This window comes from Oenanthe melanoleuca, chromosome 1A (genome assembly GCF_029582105.1).
Source record: "Oenanthe melanoleuca isolate GR-GAL-2019-014 chromosome 1A, OMel1.0, whole genome shotgun sequence".
Lineage (NCBI taxonomy): Eukaryota > Metazoa > Chordata > Aves > Passeriformes > Muscicapidae > Oenanthe > Oenanthe melanoleuca.
The window spans coordinates 32,233,928-32,254,245 of record NC_079334.1 but is presented as its reverse complement, the minus strand read 5'-3'; the positions used below and the strand labels follow the sequence as shown (position 1 = coordinate 32,254,245).

The window sequence follows — 20,318 nt, the reverse complement described above, 5'->3', positions numbered from 1 at the left end:
CCAAGAAAAAAAAAATAGACTTTTCTGATCCCCCACCCCTTAATGATGACATCTTCCTTACCTCTAATACCAAAATCACTCCAGAATAAACCTCTTTCCCATACAATAGCTCTGCTACTCTCTGCAAATGTCTGTTTACAATTTATTAATACTACCACAGAACTGAAACTAAAAGACAATGAAATTAAAGGATAATGAAAAGCTTTTCAGCCTGTAATTAATCTGCAGCTGTTAACAGATGAGAAAATCTGGAGTCTTCAGTACAAATTAGATTTTGGTGGAGTAGGAATAATAGCCCAAACATATTAGATAATAATTTAAACTGCAAAGAAGTCATACATTGATCTTCCGCTCTTACATTTCTTATACCACGGGTCAAAGAATAATTTCTGTATCAAGTTCATAATTTTCTAGGAGACTGCACTGTTTTGAGAGATACTTAATACAAATTGACAGACAGAGATGCTCCTAGCTATTCCTGCTTTTTGGAGGGGAGGGTGTTGTTTTTGTGCTTCATAATGTTTTGAATTTTTTTACAGCTGCTCAAGGTCTGAGATAGCTTAATTTCACATTTGCCAAATGACATTCCAGGGAAATGGAAAGAGTCTTACCTACACTTTACAGTTTCAGGTTAAGCTCACTTCTGATCTGTTTTCCCTTCTTTTGGTTTTCAGTTACAAGCTTTTCCTTAAATAGTAAATATCCAAACATCACCATACCAATATTTTTGATTTGTGAATCCAAAACCAAGGAAGGTAATTACCTATTTTAAAAGAGTTTACAATACAACCTAATAATTTTCAGAAAGTTAAAAATATTTAAATATTATCTTAGTGTCAAAGTTATGACTATATATTACTTTTGTAGAATACCTGCACCTCTCAGAATCAAGGCATTTGGCAAACAATATTCCTATATATTACCTTTGTGGAATACCCGCACCTTTCAGAATCAAGGAATTTGGCAAACAATATTCATTTGCATTGTATACAGAGTATTAAATATAGGTCCATCTTCTAATCAAAATCCTTAGGGTTTCTTCAGCTGTGAATTCTGAAAGTATGAACAATATTCAGAATTAGCTTGGAATTTTAAACTTTTGTGAAAAATTTATTTTGGTGTAGAATTTTTTCTTAATATCCAGTCTAAACCTTATGTGGTGCAACTTGACACATGATTTCCTCTTGTCCTGTCACTTGTTACCTGGGAGAAGAGGCTGACCCCCATCTGGCTACAGCTTCCTTTCAGACAGTCTTAGAGAGGGATAAGGTCTCCCCTGAAAGAGTGTCAAAGGCTTTTTGAATGCTTTGCTAAAGCTGAGGTAGTTAACATCTACACTTTTTTCCTCATCCTTATATATAAGATTGGTTTTAAAATAACGTTGACAACCGTAATCACTACCACCTGGACAACAATACACCATTTTAAAACAAAAAGTGATTATCTTAAGATATTGCCTGAAAATCAGACCAGTGTTTACAGGTAAGTGAAGATATGAGTGTGTAAATTATGTCTCCTTTCTTTTAATCTTGAGCATAGTGCACATTAACTAGTTCTGTGTTTTCAGACCTGCAGTGCAATTCAACATATTGACACCTATACAAAAATTGCAAAAAATACACCTCAAATATATTGATGTTTAAATGTATTTCAATGCATACTAGATTACTTTAAAAGGAACCATCTTTCACATTAAACTGAAACATTATTTTCCACTGAAGATAACAACTTTATTTAAAATATCTATAAGGAACAAAATATAAAATCCCACCAAAATTAAATAAGTAGAAGAAAAAAATCATGAATATCAGTAAAAATGTTGACACAGAATGAATCCATGCTTTTATATCTCTAATTTCTACAGAATGGACCATTTTGAGAAATTAAAAAGCATTAAAAAAAGATTTAACTGCATAGTCTTTGAATAATTAAATATATGTGCAGTATTCACAAGCAAATATTTTAACATAGTTCCCTGAAATGAAAAAATGTCACATTAATGATTACAGTGGAATACAAAATATAACATATTACATCTTTAAAAGGTGAGGAGACTGCCTCCAGCAGATATATGCTCCTTGATTCCAAGTGCAGAATCCTGGGGGGTTTCTAATCATCTTTAGGAAATAAGATGCAAACTGAAAAGGGACAACAAACTAAAGGGAACTCCTTTTATAGAAAATAAGGTTGGCTTTAATTTGTTAAAAAGTAGAATTAAATATTTGTTGTTAGTGGACTTTTTGTATCCAAGAACATTGTCTGACCAAATGTTTCCACATAACTGTTGAATATGCAGTAGTGTGGATGCAGACTTGGATGTCATCTTGCCAACACTCAGGAATGCTGAGAAAGTTGATTTTGTGCCATGTATGTAAACATGTTGCAAAATTTCTAGAAGCTTCAAATGCTCAGGATCTGTGCAGATCAGCTGCAAAGCTTCCTGCCATAAATCTGATGAGTCTTGGCCAGACCAGATATACTGTGTGCACACCAAAAGCAGAGTTCATATGTGCACAGCAAATCCTGCATACCAGATGAATTTCCTGCCAACGAGATGGCCATCTGTGGAGGGCAGCTTCTTCCATTCCTCCCCAGAAAAATTTCAGCTGAAATACAGCAATCTTGTCACCAGTGAGCAACCCAAAACTGGTGTAGGTAGGAAGCATTAAATGCATCAGCCTGACGACTGTTTAATATAAACACTCAATTAGTATGTGGAACTCTTGGGGAAGCAAGCACTGAACAGTAGCAGCCTGACTATTCTGGTGGAGAATAAATGAAAAAATCATTGTTAAGTATGTAATTTAAGATTTTATTTTAAAAAGAAGTGTATTTATTTATTCAATATTGTATTTGATCTAACTTAACTGGACTATAAAATAAATTGAATATCAACAATTGAATGATTAAATTTTTTTCCATAATCTAGCATTATCATTCTCCCAATATGTTTCACCATCTAAGTAATGTAACTGATTTGGTTGAGCACTGACTGAAAACATGCGTATTATGTTCATTTTAATTATTTAAAGCACTTAATATGAGAATTATTTCTAGCTTTATGGCAGCATTTGACTTTTAGATACAAATGACATGTCAGCAACTGTAGATCATGTACTTTCCATCTGCCATTGGCAGTTCAAGTCCTCATACTTCATTATATGACAGAAATAAGAGAAAAAAGGAAGAGAGCAAAAGAGCAAAAAAAGGAGAAAATGAAAAAAAAATATAACCTATCTTGTGGTAAATCATTATTCTTCAACTAAAAAAAAAAAAAAAAATTAGGGTGAGAGAAATCACTGCCATATTTACTCCCTGCTTTTTGGGTCTCAGAATACCTTTTCCTACATGGCAATACCCCTTTGGTCAGCTGGGGTCAGCTCTCCTGGCTGTCTCCTCCCAATCTATGGGCACCCCCAATCTCGAGGCCAGCATGGAAAAAAGGCCTTGACTGTGTAAACCCTACTCAAATAACAAAAACTTCCACTATCAACCCTGTGTTCAGCACAAATCCAAAACACAACCCTGTACAAGCCACTGTGAAGACAATTAACTCTACCCCAGCCAAAACCATCACACACATTTTCTCATGAGCACATGGATTGAACGAATTTCTAAAACATTTTTAGGTCAGTCTTTTTTCCTTAGAAATACAGACCATTTGTTTTCAAGCTACTAGATCCCTTTCACTCTCAGCATAGAATACATATTTTCAGGATGAATATATCATTACTGGACTAATGAGATAAATAAAGGCAATAACAAAAGTAATATGGAAGCAAAAAAAATTTATTGAAAGTAATTTATAAAATGTCCACAGCTAACTTAAATATATGCAGGGGTTATGTATTTTGCTGTATTTTCTGAAGAAGAAATTCTACTTGTAAATTTAGATTTGGCTGTCCTTTCTTGGTCTTCTTACTCAATATTTTATAAGCTTCCATTTTCTTTTTCTTGTACAAACGTTGAGCTTCTTCTTTTTGTTGTTTTCTTTTTTCTGCTTCCTGAAATTAAATAAATATGTGATATTATGAAACAATTACAAACATTCTGTGTCTGCAAAGCTATCTATAAGCAATAAAGTTCAGTTTTGTATAGGTACTGGCAATTAGGCATTGTACTGCCAATAGAAATTTCTCTAAAGCTGAATCAGGATGTTCTTTCATATACTGCAATCAAAACAAATTAAACAGCTTCAAGCTTCAAGAGAAGAGCCAAGCTTTCTTTAGCAGAACATCCTACAATAAGGTTTGCTGCTGCAATGTATGCTACTTCCTGTCTGTGGAATGTGCTCCTTGACTCCTCTCCTTAAACAACAAACTGGCAAAAAATTCCCCACTTCCTCCTCTTGAGTGCAAAAAAGAAAAAGGTGATGCAGCAGCTTCCATGTGAATATCTTGCCAATCCAGATGTGCCAGGATACTGGACACCTCTGCATGGGATAGGCTGAGAGGATATGGGATGTATCTGGACCATGAGTTGGGCAGGTTTGTGATACTAGGACAGCATTATCTGGGGAAAATTAATCCAGATCAAACCTGTCGTCTCTCAAGCAACGCAGACTGCTGTCTTCACTTTTAAGAGATGGAACAAGACCCTAATCAAAAAACCACAAAGCCTAATCAAATTTTCACCTGTAAAACCTTCCAGGAAGCACACATGCAACCAAACTACTAATGGAGTGTTAACTATATATGGATGGACTATCAACACTATTTGGATAATCACCACTATGTTCAGATTTTATCCAACATCTCACACCCTCTTCTCTAGTGCTGTAATTTTACTCAGTAATTTGGACAAACATCCACAAGCCATATAATCAGCTTACTTCACTTATATAATGTCCTACCAAAATATGCAAGACATCACAAATCAAAAGACTGCTTCAGTTCATTTGGATAATTTCTTCTCATAAAGTTTATTCTTTGAAAGCAGTGCCATGCTGATCACATAGGCAAGCATTTCTGCAGAATGCCTGAACACATGATAATTTATGGATCATATTTTTGTTTTCCACAGCATAGATGGCTTCAGTGATGTACAAAAACTAGTAAGAATTACTCCCTGATATAAAATTTACAGGACATAACTCAAGAAAAGATTTCTGAACAGAAATCTAAGAGGCCTCAGGAAAAAAAGCCCCGATGGAAAAATATACACAGATAAGCTCTCTCCAGTCACAATCCTTGACTTATTTCACCATAATGGCTAATACAATTTATTCCCCCTTTTTAAGAAAAACAGAGCAGCATCAGCTCTAAGTTCCCTGCAATCTGTTCCCTACCTAATAACTTCTCTGCTGTTCAACATATTCTTGTGAACAACATCCGGTTAAGCTACCAACCATATGCATACTTCTAAGCAAGAATATTCATCATACTTAGACAGTTGCTACTTACATTCATGCTTTTTCTGATATTTACTAAATTCTAGCTTTTTTTAGGCCAAAAAAGATCTTTGAGGAGGCTAAAATTGTGTCTTTAGACTTATTTCTCTTCACAAGATAAATAACAGCAAATTCAGTGTTTGCTAATACACATGACACTGATGTACATCCTTTAATTTTTCATCATGCTCCACTTAAGTACTCCACCTAAATGATTACTGTTATTGGGGCACTTAGCTCCTGTTTTGCCTAATTATCTTTAACAAAACTAAAAATGCCAACACCTGCACTCAGGGAACTCCTATGTGCTGCTCAAAGCAAACTCCCTGCAGTCTTGCTGGGGTTTTGCTTGTCCCCATCTTCTCTACAGAAGCTGGTCATAACATTAATTTCTTCTGACACAATCTGTAGCTAATATGCAAAAAAGCAGCCATCAGCTGAATAACCATGTAACTCACCCAGAGTCACAGATCAGCTTGCATAAAAGTAAATATAGCTGAACTGAAAAAAAGTATGCTTTATGCAGCTATATATTTAATATTTATACAGTAGCTACTGAAATTCAGTATGTCACCAGGAAGTTACACAATCTATAATGTTACACTGTGTGCCATTTTACAGTGCAACAAACAGTGTCCTGGGAGAGAAAAAAAAAAACTAGTTAAATAAGGACATCTCAAATTAATAATTCAAGTGAGCTTTTTCGACAATGATGGTATAACAATATATCCTGTAAAAATAATTCCAATTAAATTTGAATGAAGGGAACGACTAAAAATTTTGACTGTGGATACAATTACATTTAATTGTTTCACTGTTGGTCAAAGTACATAAAAAGGAAAAATGAAGACTGCATTATGATAATGCCATAAGGAACAGGATAGGTATTTCATTTTTCATCAAAAGATGATGGTATTGTTATTACTTCCCTTTCTACAAAATTTAAGTGAATATAATTCAGTGGGGTATGCAGATCAAGCTTTAAACTTTTCTTGACTTTCCAACTGACATAATAAAATCCTGCTGTCGGCAACTGCAAGACAAAAATAGTAAGAACAAAGAGAATGATCCTTTGAACGCCTGTGTGCCTGAATACCATTGTCAAGTTGAAAAAGACTGAAGGAATTCCAGTACCTGCTATGGTCTTCCCTGGGTTCAGATGAAAGCCTTAGAGGCAGAAATGGTATTAATCTAGATTTTGTTTAAAATCAGGAAAGAACTCTGCTTAAGACTTACCTCTTTCTTTCTAGCATGCTCAGCCTTTATTTTCTCATACTCTTCTTTTGCCTTCTGATTGGAAGTTTTATTTTTAAACTTCTCTTGAGTCACAACTGACCTGGAAGGAAAGGTACACATTCTTGAGACACTGATTATCATCAGGCAGACATAACCATAAATACCACAGCCACAGCAGAATCACACCACAGTCTTCCACTGCTTTTTGCATATTCAGGGAAGTTAACTACAAATACAGGTTTCAGAACATTCATTCTTCTACACTGAATGGGCTGTTTGCATCACTCTTACATGATACCAAACACCATTCCAGACCATGCATGAGCAGTCATCAAGAAAAAACAATAAATTAAACTTCTTCAATGCCAAATGCACAAAGACTAGAGCAGACACATCTTTTAGTAATGCATATACCTTATCAGCTGTATCTCCACATGGATGACGTTTCCTGACGCTTACAGACTGCCTAAAAGAGTTTTCCCCATCATTCAAGCTCCTCAGAGCTAGAAAACCTGAACATACTAGCTTAGAGCTGCATTCTCTCTTTCTAGTTCCAACAAACAGAAGCAACTGCAGAGAGATGAGAACATTCATGTTGAAATACCACCCTCTCATGGAAAAAAAACTGAAAATTTTTGCTTTATTCTTATCTCCATCTGGTGGCAATACTGTGCAATGACGCCTCATTGTCTCAAGTACAAATCTAGTTACCCTGTTACATTTTTCTAACAATCAGGAAAAAATAGTTAAGACATAATAGCATTTTTAGTAAAGCAAATCACCACACTGAAGTCCACATGAACTGTCAAGATCTAAAATACCTCTCTAGTGATGGAAATAATTACTTTTAAAAGAAATACTTTGAAAACTTACTCTGCTGCTTTATTAAGCTTTTCTTCTGATGACACCGAATCACCTGGAGTCCTGCGCCGCTTCCTAAGCTTTTCTTCCTCTGCAAGGTAAAGATGCTTCAAGTGCTCTGGATAGGTATCAGTAAACTGATCATCCTGCTGTGAATGCACTTGTTTTCTCTTCTTCAATAATTTCCTGTACTGTCGTTCAATCTTTTGTTTCCTCCGAAATGCAAATCCTCGTCCTGAAACCATAAGAAAAAGGGAGTTAAATACACCTGCACTAAAACAGTACCGAACCATTTAATTGTTTTCTTTCCAAATTGAAAAAAGACACCATGTGTGGCAATTTTAATAAGGACCAGTTATAAGTTCAACGGAAAAACCGCTATTATTAGGTTGTTCCCTACTGCAGCTTTGCAGCTTGCACAGATTTACTGAAAATTACTGCCTAGACCCCTGGGAGAGCATTGCAAACATCCCTACTTAGTCCCCACTCTCCACTACACACCTTCGGCAATGTTTTCGAATCCAGTGAAAAGATGTATCAACATTTCACTTCAATCCTAATTTTGACAGCTTCTAAAGCAATATCAAAATAGGTTCCAAAATAAGCTCCTAAAGGCAGTCTCAAGAAAACACTGATAATAACCCTGGCAGCAGCAGCAGAAGCATGCAGCAGCTGTGACACACGGGAAAAAGTCCCTAAATTGTCGTATGACTCCACATTAATAATCCACTACATCTTTTCACTTAAATAGTGTTTCATTGCTACTACTTGCTTCCTATACATGTCCAGGAAGAGTTTTTTCCACTCCTACCTCATAGAAGTATTTCTGCTTAAAGGAAAGCTCAGACATGGGCTGTTTCAGTCTGGACCATTAAAGAAAACTTATGAAAGTTTAAGTTAAACATGCTTTTGACCTACTACTTTATTTTTTATTGCATTAGTTCTTAAAATCTACTGATTTTTATAATGTTCATTTACAACACAGTTTCTAAAGGGAAGCTAAATTAGTTCCAACTTTTCCTTTTATTTTTTCTCCGAAGCAGCTACTTCAGCGAAGTGCTGCTGAAGCCCATACTCTTTTTCTTATTCATGTTTACATCTGCATAACTGCCCATCAATAATCTGAACCTTTTCTCAGACAGGCTTCCTTTTTTACTGTACACCTTTCTATGGAGAAAACTCAAAGCGAGTCCTAAACCCGAAAACCATTCCCACCTGGCCCAGGGGCTACAATCCTGAGCCCCGGAAGCTGGAGCTCACACAGGCCGCCCCCAGCCAGCCCTGCAAGCCCCAGCCCTGAGCCCACGGCCAAGAACGCCCGGGGGCGAGGGGGGGCTGCGGGCTCCGCCAGCCCAATCCCCCGCTAGGCCCGGCAGCGCTGGCCCCAGCCTGGATGCTCGGGTCGAGCCGGGTCGAGCCAGCTCGAGCTGGGCCAAGGAGTCGGGCCTCCTTCGACGCCCCCTCAGCCCCACCGACGGCCCCGACTCACCCTCCTGGATGCTGCCGACAACGCTGCGCAGCAGGACGGGCCTCCACCGCCGCTTTCGGCCGGACCCGCGGGCCGCCGCCGGCCCGGCCCCGTCGCCCCGCGCCGCCTCCATCGCCATCCCCATCACTCTCCCGGCGCCGCGCACCAAGATGACGTCACCGAGCTACGCCGCGTCGCCGACGGGCCGCGCGCGGGGCCATGTCGCGACCGTCGTGCGCGCTCCCGGCCCAGCTGCCCCCGGCGGCGGCGGTGCGGGCGCTGCGGCGCGCGGCGGGGTTCGTGCGGCGCGCGCTGCCGCTGTGCCGCGCGCACACCGTGGAGTTCTTCACGCGCGGGCTCTGGGAGCGGCTCGTGGCGCCGCGCCCCGACGCCGTGCTCGAGGCGCTGCGCGCGGCCGGGCCGCTGGCGCGCCCCCTGGCGGCGGGCTCGGGCGCGGCGGCCGCTCCGTGCGGTGAGTGGGACCGGGGACAGCGGGACAGCGGGACAGCGGGACAGGTCCGCCACACGGGGATAGTGGGACAGGGGACACGGCCCGCCTCACGGGGATAGTGGCACAGGGGACACGCCACACGGGGATAGTGGGACAGGGGACACAGCCCGCCTCACGGGGATAGTGGGACAGCGGGACACGGCCCGCCTCACGGGGATAGTGGGACAGCGGGACACGGCCCGCCTCACGGGGATAGTGGGACAGCGGGACACGGCCCGCCTCACGGGGATAGTGGCACAGGGGACACGCCACACGGGGATAGTGGGACAGCGGGACACGGCCCGCCTCACGGGGATAGTGGGACAGGGGACACGCCACACGGGGATAGTGGGACAGGGGACACGCCTCACGGGGATAGTGGGACAGGGGACACGGCGGATAGTGGGACAGCGGGACACGGCCCGCCTCACGGCCGGCCGGAATTCCACAGTCGGGGCTCGCTTGTGAACCGTGGTCTCATGTCGTCAGTTTCATCCAACGAAACTCCAAACTGTCAGTTTCCTTCATTCTGACTGGCTCCTGAAGAACACTACCAAAATGGAAAAAAAAAAAAAAAACAAGTCAAACAAAACATACAAAAAACCTCCACGAGTGGAAAGGTAAAACGGTTAAAATCCTCCGAGTGTCGGAACTGGAGATGCAGATGACAGCTGGAAAAGGCTTAAACTCCGCTTTCCTGTGTATCTGTAATAGTCTCTGTCTGGCACAGGACAGCAGCTGTTTTACTTCTGACGAGATCTGTTTAAGAGCACTTCATATTTTTAGTAATTCTCACGTAACTGAAGAGGAAGCCAGCTAGGCTGCTGTGTTGCTGAATATGCTGAGTCCAAGTAGAGGGAAATGCACCAGTAATGTTCCTTCAGGCAGGGCACGTAAATGAAGATAAAGCATCTGAAAGCTGTGATATTTGGGGGGACTGAGCCCAAGCAAAGAGATCATTTTCAAATCCAAGGTGAAATCTCTGACAAAGCACTTAGCTGAGAAAAGCCAGTGTCGTGCCAAAGCATATGGAGTGTAGATAGCTGTCACACTGTGTTAACTCTGAAATCCTACGTGAAATGGCATGTGAGGCAGGAAAGTGTGGAGTGAAAGAGAAGGCTCCACAGAAAGCAGCATGTGCTGCTTGGCATAGAAGACAAGCTAAGATAATGATTTGGACTCAGAAAGAGATTGAAGAGCTGTGAATTGCTACATCACTAGCAACATTTCTCTGTTGGATCTAAAGACCTCTCAAAATATTAACTGTAAGACTCATTTTTAAAGGGTTCAGTTCTTTGGGAAAAATCCCACGGAGTTTAGTTGTGCATGGAAAAGACACTGGGTTATGAATTACCTTCAAGAGCCAGATGGAAACAAGACAGTGGTCTGGTCAGCAAACAAAAGTGTTGGGAAGCAGCAAGGACAGGTTTAATGTTCTTGACAGGTAATGTCAGAATCAGAACTGATTCAGAGCAACAGGATATAAAACTGAATGTAAGTAGAGGCTGGAACATAACTAATTTTTAAATGAAATCGTAAAGAAAATAGTAAAGGAAAATTACTCTGATCTAACCTGTTTCTGTGGGAAAGTCCATGGAATGATTCGAACACCAAAGTGGTGGCCTGTAGAGTAAAATGAGAATCAGGAAGGCAGAGTATTGTTTTGTAGATTTCAAAATTGGAAAATAATTTAATAATCTGCATACAAAGTGCTGCAGAAATTACTGGAACAAAAAGACAATTTGTGTCTAAAATTGAAGTAATTTGAAGAGTGTGATGTTTTCATGCTGTGGCTAAAATATGACATTTCTTCTTTGGTTTCTGTAGGGATTGTTTCTGTTAATTAAAAGAAAAAAGGAAGAATTGACCCTTTTTTCTGACTTTTAAATAATAATATGCTATTTAGCAATGCACTGTAGTGGAGTGGGCATATGCTTGCTGATTTGTTGGTTCATGCCTTACTCATTTGATTGCATTTTGTCTGTCCATCCAGCCATATGATGAAAATACTCGGTAGTAGAATATGAGTTTTTCAATGAACATACCTGTAAACATCTACTTACATTTTAAAAATTTATGCACTGCTAGCTTGTATTAAAATTAGGAGAGAGAGAAATGTAGTATCATAGCTTACTTGAGTGCAATAGCATTAAGGAATCAGAAAGTGACCATTAGAGATCTTGAAATCCAACATAAACAGAAATTATTCTTCCTTGTTCGAACTCATTTCATTATAATGACCATGTGCAGGATGGAACCCTTCATAAACTGGTTCAAATACATAAAAGCTGACACTTGCCATATTGCATTTTGTTTATCATGTCACTGCTGTAAATTGGACACAGGCACAGACAAATCTGTGTTTAAGTATTTTAATGTTTTACTGTAAATTACTGTTTGTACTGTGATTCCAACTTGGAGGCGTATGTTTCTTTCCTCTGAAGATTTGTTTGCAAATGTGTAGCCTGACTGATTAAAAGACATACTAGATTTCCTCTTGTGAGCATCCAGAGTAGAAACATGTCAAAAACCTTAACATTTTTAATATTAATAAATAATGCAAAATTCATCAACTGCTTGAAGTTTCAGATGCCTTAATGCAGCTGGTTCCTTGACTTTTAGTTGTCAAGCTGGGACAACAATTTAAGTTTGGTGGGAGCATTATCACGGGTGATACACTAGCAATCTTGTATGAGATCCTGCTAGTTCTATCATGTTCTTCCACCAGATAACCAAGTTAAGGATTGCTATAGAACATAGGTATTGCTGCATTGGATTTCAGTAAAGTGAGATTTGTAAGAACAGTAATGGTATTTTATGTCAGATGCTGAAAAAGTGAAATAGATGAAGCACATCTATTTTCTTATCTTTCTGTAATAAACCTTAGAAAAGAGACATTGCAAAGCAAAGTTGCCTGTTCTCCCTAAAAGCTGCCGTCTTTACTTCTGGTCTCTAATACCCTGTTACAATCTTACCCTTCATGAAGACTACACTAACTAAAATTTGTTCAGACAAGGAAGTTGTTAATGGAGACATGTGGCTTTCTTTTCAGATGTTTTAGCAGAGAGAAGTAGAGTAAGAAGTGCTGTGCAGACAACGAAACCATGTTAATTCTGGTCATAGTTTAGACAATATTTATGCTTTCTTAGATACAAAATGTGTTTGCTGTGCTTGTACCTTTGTAGCATCATATCATAAAAATTAAAGTGGTTTGGGACTGTTTTCAGTGGATTATGATATGTGCAAGGTCTTTAATTGTGGTCATGCAAGGAAATTAAGAGCATTAGATCTGAGATCAATCAAAACAGCTGTATCCATTGTCATGCCACTTTCAGGAAAGCTACTGCACTAGGTATGTACTTCCACAAAATCTACCTATGACACAAAAGACAAACCAGGAGAATTTTTCCAAATCTTTGTAACAGTTTGATTGCTGGACTGGTTGCCTTTTATATATTGAAAATAATTAAATATATAAAAATTATTAGCAAAACCATATAGAATTCACGAATAGTTTTAGGTAAAATAGAGAGGAATTAGACAATACAAAACAATCTCAGAATGAATAAATTATTCATACTAATATGTTTTATTTAAAATTAAATTTACATTTTTGATAGTCACTACTAAGTAATACCAAAATGAAGTATTTAATCATGAATCTAACAAAATGCTCATTGGAATCTTAAGTTTGGACCATACCTGATTGGAAATAAAAATTGATTTAATTCTTCCAGTATTCATTAGTAACAAAGCTGGAAAGTACGTGAATTGAGTGATTTTGAATCCAAACATTTCATATACTGAACAGCTGCATTCCTTAAAAAAAAATCTAGCAGCATATATTGGCAGGGCTGACTAGAACATTTATAATGAACATGTTTGTAAACAGAAGAGAAGTGATAATGTTGACTGAATTAGCTTGTCGATTATACTAAAGTATGGAACAACAGATTTTGTCACATTTACACTGGTTCAGCTAAGTGCAAAATTTGACCTTGGTTCTGAAGGGGGAATACAGCTGAAGGAAAATAATGAGTTTTCCCACTTAGGGAAGCAAGATAGATGGCTAAATTGTGTCTGATACTAAATATTTATTGCCTGTAGTCGTCTGTCAGCAGTATTAGAGAGTTATTAAGCACTATTTACAAAAATATTTTCCTTTTCTTTTATGTGCAGATGATGACATCTTTTCCAGTGTGTTTTGTGAAAACTCTGAGAAGCTTGTCAATGTACATTTGTTTGCCCTGGCTGCTAAGTATTATTCTTTGTCCAACCTTGGAGTGTGTACCCCATTAGAAGATGTGCTTGAAGCACTGAAGGGAGACAGTGAAGGAGCAACAGGTATATTTACATTTGTTTTTTAATGTTTACTTACTCACTGTAAAGACTATAAGAATATTTGGGTTTTGGAGGATAGTTTGTTGTCTGAGGGTCTTTCCCTACATGATCTTCACTTCTATTTTCATTTGTTACTGGATAGTTTCTTTATTGTCTTTACTAAATGGATTATCTTGCTAAGATTTGAGCATTTGGTATATATAGACCCTTCATGGGATTCTGTTTTTAAGGGGATGGGACAGAGAAGTGGGCACATCACTATTTGAGATACCTTGTTAATTCTCTTTGTTTGTCTTGTCCCCGAGTGGCAAGAATCATAGCTGATACTCATGCTTTTCTTAGAAGTATCACCCTAAAATATGGTAAGTGTGTGATGTCTTAAGAAAAAACGGATTTTAATAATTCTGTATTTTTGGGACTAATTCCAATTATATGTGATAAAACAAGAGTAATTTTATTTTCTGTAGTTAAAGAAATTGAATTGAAATGCTCTTAGATTGGCACTAAGTTGGACACTGTGAGTCTTACCCCAATTATAATTTTTAAATCAGATGATAAACTGGCATTTATCCTTACTTGGACTCCCATCATTTTCACTGCAAATGTGCTATTCCTGGAGTCCTCAGCATCTCAGGATTTGTCACTATCTTTGAGATTTCTCATTAGGTTTTAAGAGACAGACTGAGCAGCTCTCTGCCTTTGCCTTCTAGTGCCTTTTATCTCTGGGATGCATTAAAACTCCTGATGGTTCTTATCCTAAGTGACAGCACCATTATACAAATGTTGTGCATCTCTCCCATTTTGTACAGTGATCTCTTTCGATTTTTTTCATTTTTTATGGTTGGCTTCCTAGGTTTTTTAGAAGTGTAAGTATGCCATTGCTGAGATACTCTTAATGATTTGTAGTACATTCCTCTTACTTTCTGGCTTCTTTCTTTATGCTCTTAGTTCATCAGAAACCCTTTTTTCTTCCTTGATAACTGTATGCTGCTTTTCTTTCCCACTAACTTTTTAGCTATTTTCATTTTTACTATGTCTCATTCCCCATTTCCTCTTACCTTTCTGTAATTCTATATTTATACCTTCTTGTACTTGAGTTCATACCTGGATTAATTTTCTTAGCCAAAACTTTGAAGATTCCTTAATCTTCTTGTCATACAGAATGGAGCATCAAGAATAAGGCAATTGCTGAATATTTTGTTCTCTGTGTGGCAGGAGTGATGCTTGGTTGGGTTACTGGGGCCTGGGTTTGTATTTTTGCAATGCTTCTGAGTTGTACTTCTTGGGAGAAATAAAATGTTTTCCAAATGTGTACTATAGAATTATAATTCAAAACCTTTGTGCTGAATTGGCAGTAAATATCAGTTAAATTAACTTAATTGAATTTCCTGGTAATCATTTGGCAGAGGCAAAATACCAACTTATGGATTCATAATGTGCAAGTTGCCAAATGAAAGTCATCATCTTTTAACTTTAAGCTATTTTAGATATTTTTAACTTATTTTTGTATTTTAGAAGATACATTTGTTCCCTGACAGGCTAAAGCTTGCAAGTTGAGAAGAATGTAAGTCTGAGAAAACTGGCAACTTTATGATGGTGTTGCTTATATTGTGAAAAATATGCATCAAGATAATTCTGTTTATGTTTCAGATGTTTTCAGATGTTTTCAGATGTTTTCTTCTTCTAAGATAAACAAACTTTTGAGCCTATTCCCACAGTTTGCATACTTACATAATTCTCTAGCTTCTTTGCAGTCTTAATGTAGATGTATTTCTATCCTTCCTGGGAATAATTGGGAAGCACGAACATTTTAAGCATGTTGTGGATACAACTACTCAGAATGGAGTTCTGAGCCTGAAGGGTGTTCTGTTTGCTTTGTAACCACCCAGAAGTGAGGGTTGGATTGAGAGTACTCCACCTTTGCAGTGTGTTTATGGCTGAGGTAATAATCATGCCATGCAGTGGCTGCTAATGAATCTATCTTTAAATTCCATATGCTGGAATATCACTTTGCCTCAGAAGGTTTTTTTGGGTATAAGGTCAGTCCAGTTCCTCACTCTGGTCCATGGAGTTAAATCTCCGTAGTAAATGTCTGTGTAGATGGTTTTGTATGGTATGGACTATGGATTTATACTTTTTTGATCTGGTATATATGAATTTCCACAGGTAGCTGGGTATAAAACCCCTGCACTCTGCCATAGTAGATATTTAAAAGTCTGTTCTAGCCCTATGCAGAAACAGTCTCTCCTCAATTTGCTCAGCTTCACAACTAAAGATGTGGCTGTAAATGGCACTACAGAGTTAAAGCAGTTCTTCTAATGGAATAGAGGTACTCGTGCTAGGGATTCCCAATGCAAATGAGCAGCATTTCCTTACCAACTAAATCTGGTAACATTAAGCTTTCTGTTACTCTATCATATCCAAGCTACTTCTGTAAAGTATTTGAAACTACGCTTTATCTTTTTTTCATCACAAAGGGAGCTGGTTCTCTAAATTTCTGATGTTTTCTTGAAATTTGTATTTGTTCTGCCTGCATCAGTTCTACTCATAATAAAGAAATGTACATGTATAAGTATTGGTTCCAAGACAGTGATTTTGTGATAGCAGAAAAAATTTACACAGTTTGAGTCAAACTAGTATTTTTTTAAATTCAAATTTTCAGTGGTCCTGGTAGTATAAAGCAGTCCCCAGATACATTTGTTTGCATTTATTTTTAATATCTGTTTGTTTTTCAGAATAATGTAGAAACCTATCTGAATTTTGCATAAAAAGCAGAAAAACACAACTTATTTTAAAAACAGTAATTTTCTCCAAAAAAGTATCATTTTCTCTGAGCTGAAACGTAAGCAGTGTTTTGTCCTGCAGAAAGCAGGGAAAGAAGTAAAAAAATGCTTAAGAAACTTTTGTAGCTAATGTGATAAAAAACCCCATATATAGATATGAACAAATAATAGTTTTTCTACCTGGAACCTCAGCTTTTGTAAGTTAGGTAATTGTTCTGGATTTCTACCATGTTTGAAATAAGTACTTATTTTGTAATAAGTACTCTCTGGTATAGTACTTCACCTAGCATTACCCCATTCTGTCTTTTGAGTTCATAATAGAGAAAAGAGTAAAGGTGCAGTATGTGGTCATTGTCCAAAGTGACAGTGCTCCTTTGGAGAAGAAACAACTTTTATTTCTGTCAAGAAGTTAAATGTCTGTTTCTTCTCGTTCCAATTCTGCTTCTTTTTCTGATGAGCCTATCCAGACACGAAAATGTTCAAACATAAACAAAAAGAGAGACCTTTTTTCTCTTCAATTTTTTTCCTGTCTGTTTTTCTTTAACCTGATATGCTTACAAATTGAGAGCTTTTTAGGTTGTTGTATAGATCTTTATAGTTTTAAAGTTAAGGAGATTCTTCAATGAGATGACAAATACTTGTTTTTGCTGTTCATATTGTTTAAGTCTTTTAGTCTATTTTTCCTTTTGTCAGTTCATAGAGGCTATATTAGATTTTAAGTATTGTCATAACAATTTATTATAAAAATCCCAGATGTTTAAGAAATAGACAAATCCCTTGGAGTTTGGGAAAAATAGAGAAAATACTGGATTTCTTATGAGCTCAGTTCTATTCCCCACTCTCTTTTAAAGAAGTAGCACACTTGGCTCTGCTCCCAGCATGATCTGATCAAGAAAAGAACATGGTTTTTGCCTAATGATCAGTTTCTGGACAGATTAATACAAATTGTGCATAAAGCAGAAAATGAGAAAGTATATTAATCTGTCTAGTCATGGAGAAAAGTCCTGTTTTCTAGGAGCGTGTACATCAGTAATGATCCAGTTTCTTCTACCATCACTCAGACTTACCATCAATTTAACTAATCCAAGTGCACTGCACCCCTAAGAGAAGCATGTGGGTTTCTGCCAAGGGAGTGACTTCTGAGCTTCTGCTTTGTCTGGGTGGCACAGAGGTTGGCAAGTGGGTGCTTGGTGTTCTCCACAAGCAGTTAACCCACGTTGGAAGTTGACTCCATCTCATTAACACATTCTCCAGCAGCACTGAAAAGAGTGATTTCATGTCACTAAGGTGTAACAGTTCTATAAAAAATCCATAGGGTAAATAAAGAAAAGGAAAGTTCGTTTTCCTCTGTATTTTCCCAGTATTGCTCAAAACTTTTAGTAGAGATATCTCCCTCTTGAAATTGTCAGCAAATCTTCAGTGTTAACAAACTGTACAATGTGATTATTTACTGTCTCTGCCCTTATATTGCATTTATGGAAAGGTATATGTGATAAATGAGACAAAAATAAATATTTTTCAATAAAAAGGAAGAAATAGTGCAGTTTTATAGGTATAGATATTGTCTAATATCTGGTCAGGTATTAAATATGCTACATCTTAAAAAACCTGAGTTTTACAGTGTGTTGAATGTTGCTAATTCATCTATAATTCAGAAGTTTACTCTTGTAATATTTTAGTGAGTTTTTAATTAAAAATTGCTATCCTGAAAATACATAAACAGTGAAGTATATATTAGTTTTTTTTTTTTCCTGATTGATACAGATCCATATTATTTCATGTTGTGTTAATATGTATTTATTTTCCTAATCTGATACAGGTATCAAACCAGATGAATTTATGAATAATAAGAAATCACATGAAGTGCAGATGATGTCAGAGCTGGTAGACAGCATAGCAAATTATTGTGGGATAAAGCAGGTAAGAAAGCATTTCTTACCAGGTATCTTCCAACTTATTCTCCTTGTCGTGTTCAAATACATTTACTTTGATATTCTGTCACTGCTGTTCTTATTTTTCCTGTACATAATTGGAGTTAAAGAAGAGATGTTGCGGCCGAACTAAAGGACAATTTTGTTTACAAGTGTATTGTTCCAAAGGAGCTGCCTTTCAGTGACTCATGATCACTCATGAGCAATTTCGAAAAGTTATGATCATCCTCTCTGTGTTGTGCAGCTGAGAACTGTTCTGCTTTTTGGACTGGTCCTGCCTTGTGTGTCAGTATTACATTGCTGGCAGTTTTGCGCATGTGTCAGTAGGAGAGCTGCCTTGTGTCCTGCACGCAAGAGTGTCACATAGAGACCAAGGCAGAATGTCTTGAGAAATTCTGAAAGCTCCTCTTATTCTGATGCAAAATTTAAATTATTTCCTATTGTTTAATACTGTTCACCTTTATTTAACAATGGATAAAGATCTGTAAATTAGAAATTTAGTTTTGATGGTTTTAGTTTGAAGAGAGACCAAATCAAGCAGAGTGTAGGAGTATGTATGAAATACATTTGGTAGAATTGTATGAGGCCTGGACACCCAGCACCATTATCACACTGTTGGCTGTTTTGTACATCAGATGGTAGGTTTGTCTTTGTGTGGTGAAGAATTGCAGAATTCCTTTCTCAAATTTGATTATAACTTAAACCTTTCTTTTATGCGCATTGCACAGTATGCTAGATCACTGTTTCAGTAAACCTTGTAGAGGTTTATTTATGGATCTGTTGACAAAACACAAGCACCCCAGCAATACTTGATCTTTTTGAGTAGTGTGTTTCACATTCTGTGAGACAAAATGCACCAATACAATTTCCTCAGTTTACATACAAATCCTTTTTAATAATCTTTTACAGTGTTAAACCTTAGGTTGGATTCCATACCTTAGGCCTTTGTTGTGGTAAGGCTAAATTTTTAAGTATCTGGGTGAACTGAGTTAGTTTATTCATTTTAATCTCTCTAATGCTGGTAACTGGCCAGTGTAGCTTCATCCTTGCTTTAAAGTAGTGGCAACACGGGGCTCTCAACACACATTTGATTCCTTTCTATATCTGAGCTTCACTTGCTTTCCATGCAAGGGGCTGTAACTGTAAATGGAGGCTTATTTCATCCAGGTCAATATTCCTACAAAGATTTGTGGAGAGCAAACTATATTTGTTTAATATGTTTGGTTAATAAGGTACATGCCCAGATTTTATGGTGAGGGTATTTTCTCTGAGTATTCTTTTTTTTAAGTAAATATGTATGACTATAGTTTAAAATTAATGCACCTGCAGCATCCCAAGTTGCTGTTCCACCACAGGGGAAGGCCCCAAGACTTGGATTCGGCTCTGAGTTGCTGAAGCTGAACTTTGGTTAGGAGGTTGTTTGGCTCAGACTGAATTTAATTTAGAAAATTAAATGATGCCATACTTGCTAGATTTGGGTCAGGCCTATGGCATCCTTGGAAACAGAGATGAAAATTCTCCATCTGACCATCTGTTTTGTGAGGAACAGCTGACAAAGACAAAGTTTCAGGCAGTGTTCTTACAGCTGGGATTGTCAAGTAAATAGAGAGCTTTAATTAAGGCCGAGTGTTACTGGGTTTCAGACACAATCAGTTTGTGAGATCTGTGATCGCTTGCAGCGGTGGAAGGCGGTCTCTCCAGCAGCCCTGTAAGAGCCAGCCACAGTGACAAGCATGGGTGCCCTCTACAGCCCTAAAGTGGGTGTGCTCTGTTGAGAACAGAAACACACTAGCAGCACATTCGTGAAAGTCTTTTATTC

At 37.9% G+C, this 20,318-nt stretch overlaps 2 protein-coding genes across 4 annotated transcripts in view; one reads left to right on the top strand and one right to left on the bottom strand.

The window, feature by feature from the left end:
• Positions 1–3,771: 3,771 nt before the first annotated feature.
• CCDC59 (coiled-coil domain containing 59) lies at positions 3,772–9,099 on the bottom strand. The gene is made up of 4 exons (XM_056516312.1): positions 8,976–9,099; positions 7,499–7,721; positions 6,626–6,725; positions 3,772–4,004 (listed from the first exon to the last, which is right to left on the bottom strand). Exons 1-4 carry the CDS (start codon positions 9,097–9,099, stop codon positions 3,843–3,845), a joined length of 609 nt encoding a protein of 202 aa, XP_056372287.1. The 3' UTR covers positions 3,772–3,842.
• Positions 9,100–9,173: 74 nt separating this feature from the next.
• The window catches only part of METTL25 (methyltransferase like 25), a 44,956-nt gene continuing 33,811 nt past the window's right edge, over positions 9,174–20,318 (top strand). For all 3 annotated transcript variants that reach the window (XM_056516311.1, XM_056516310.1, XM_056516309.1), the window contains exons 1-3: positions 9,174–9,426; positions 13,624–13,788; positions 18,388–18,488. In XM_056516311.1, coding sequence (XP_056372286.1) covers positions 9,174–9,426; positions 13,624–13,788; positions 18,388–18,488 — 519 coding nt within the window. The remainder of the gene's footprint in view (positions 9,427–13,623; positions 13,789–18,387; positions 18,489–20,318) is intronic.

Bases quoted from the DNA above. Each gene is read 5' to 3' on its own strand.
- CCDC59 (XM_056516312.1), bottom strand. From the start codon at position 9,099: ATGGGGATGGCGATGGAGGCGGCGCGGGGCGACGGGGCCGGGCCGGCG. The intron at 7,722-8,975 runs GTGAGTCGGGGC...TTATGGTTTCAG, and splicing joins TGTCGGCAGCATCCAGGAGG to GACGAGGATTTGCATTTCGG. The intron at 4,005-6,625 runs GTAAGTCTTAAG...ATTTAATTTCAG, and splicing joins AGCATGCTAGAAAGAAAGAG to GAAGCAGAAAAAAGAAAACA.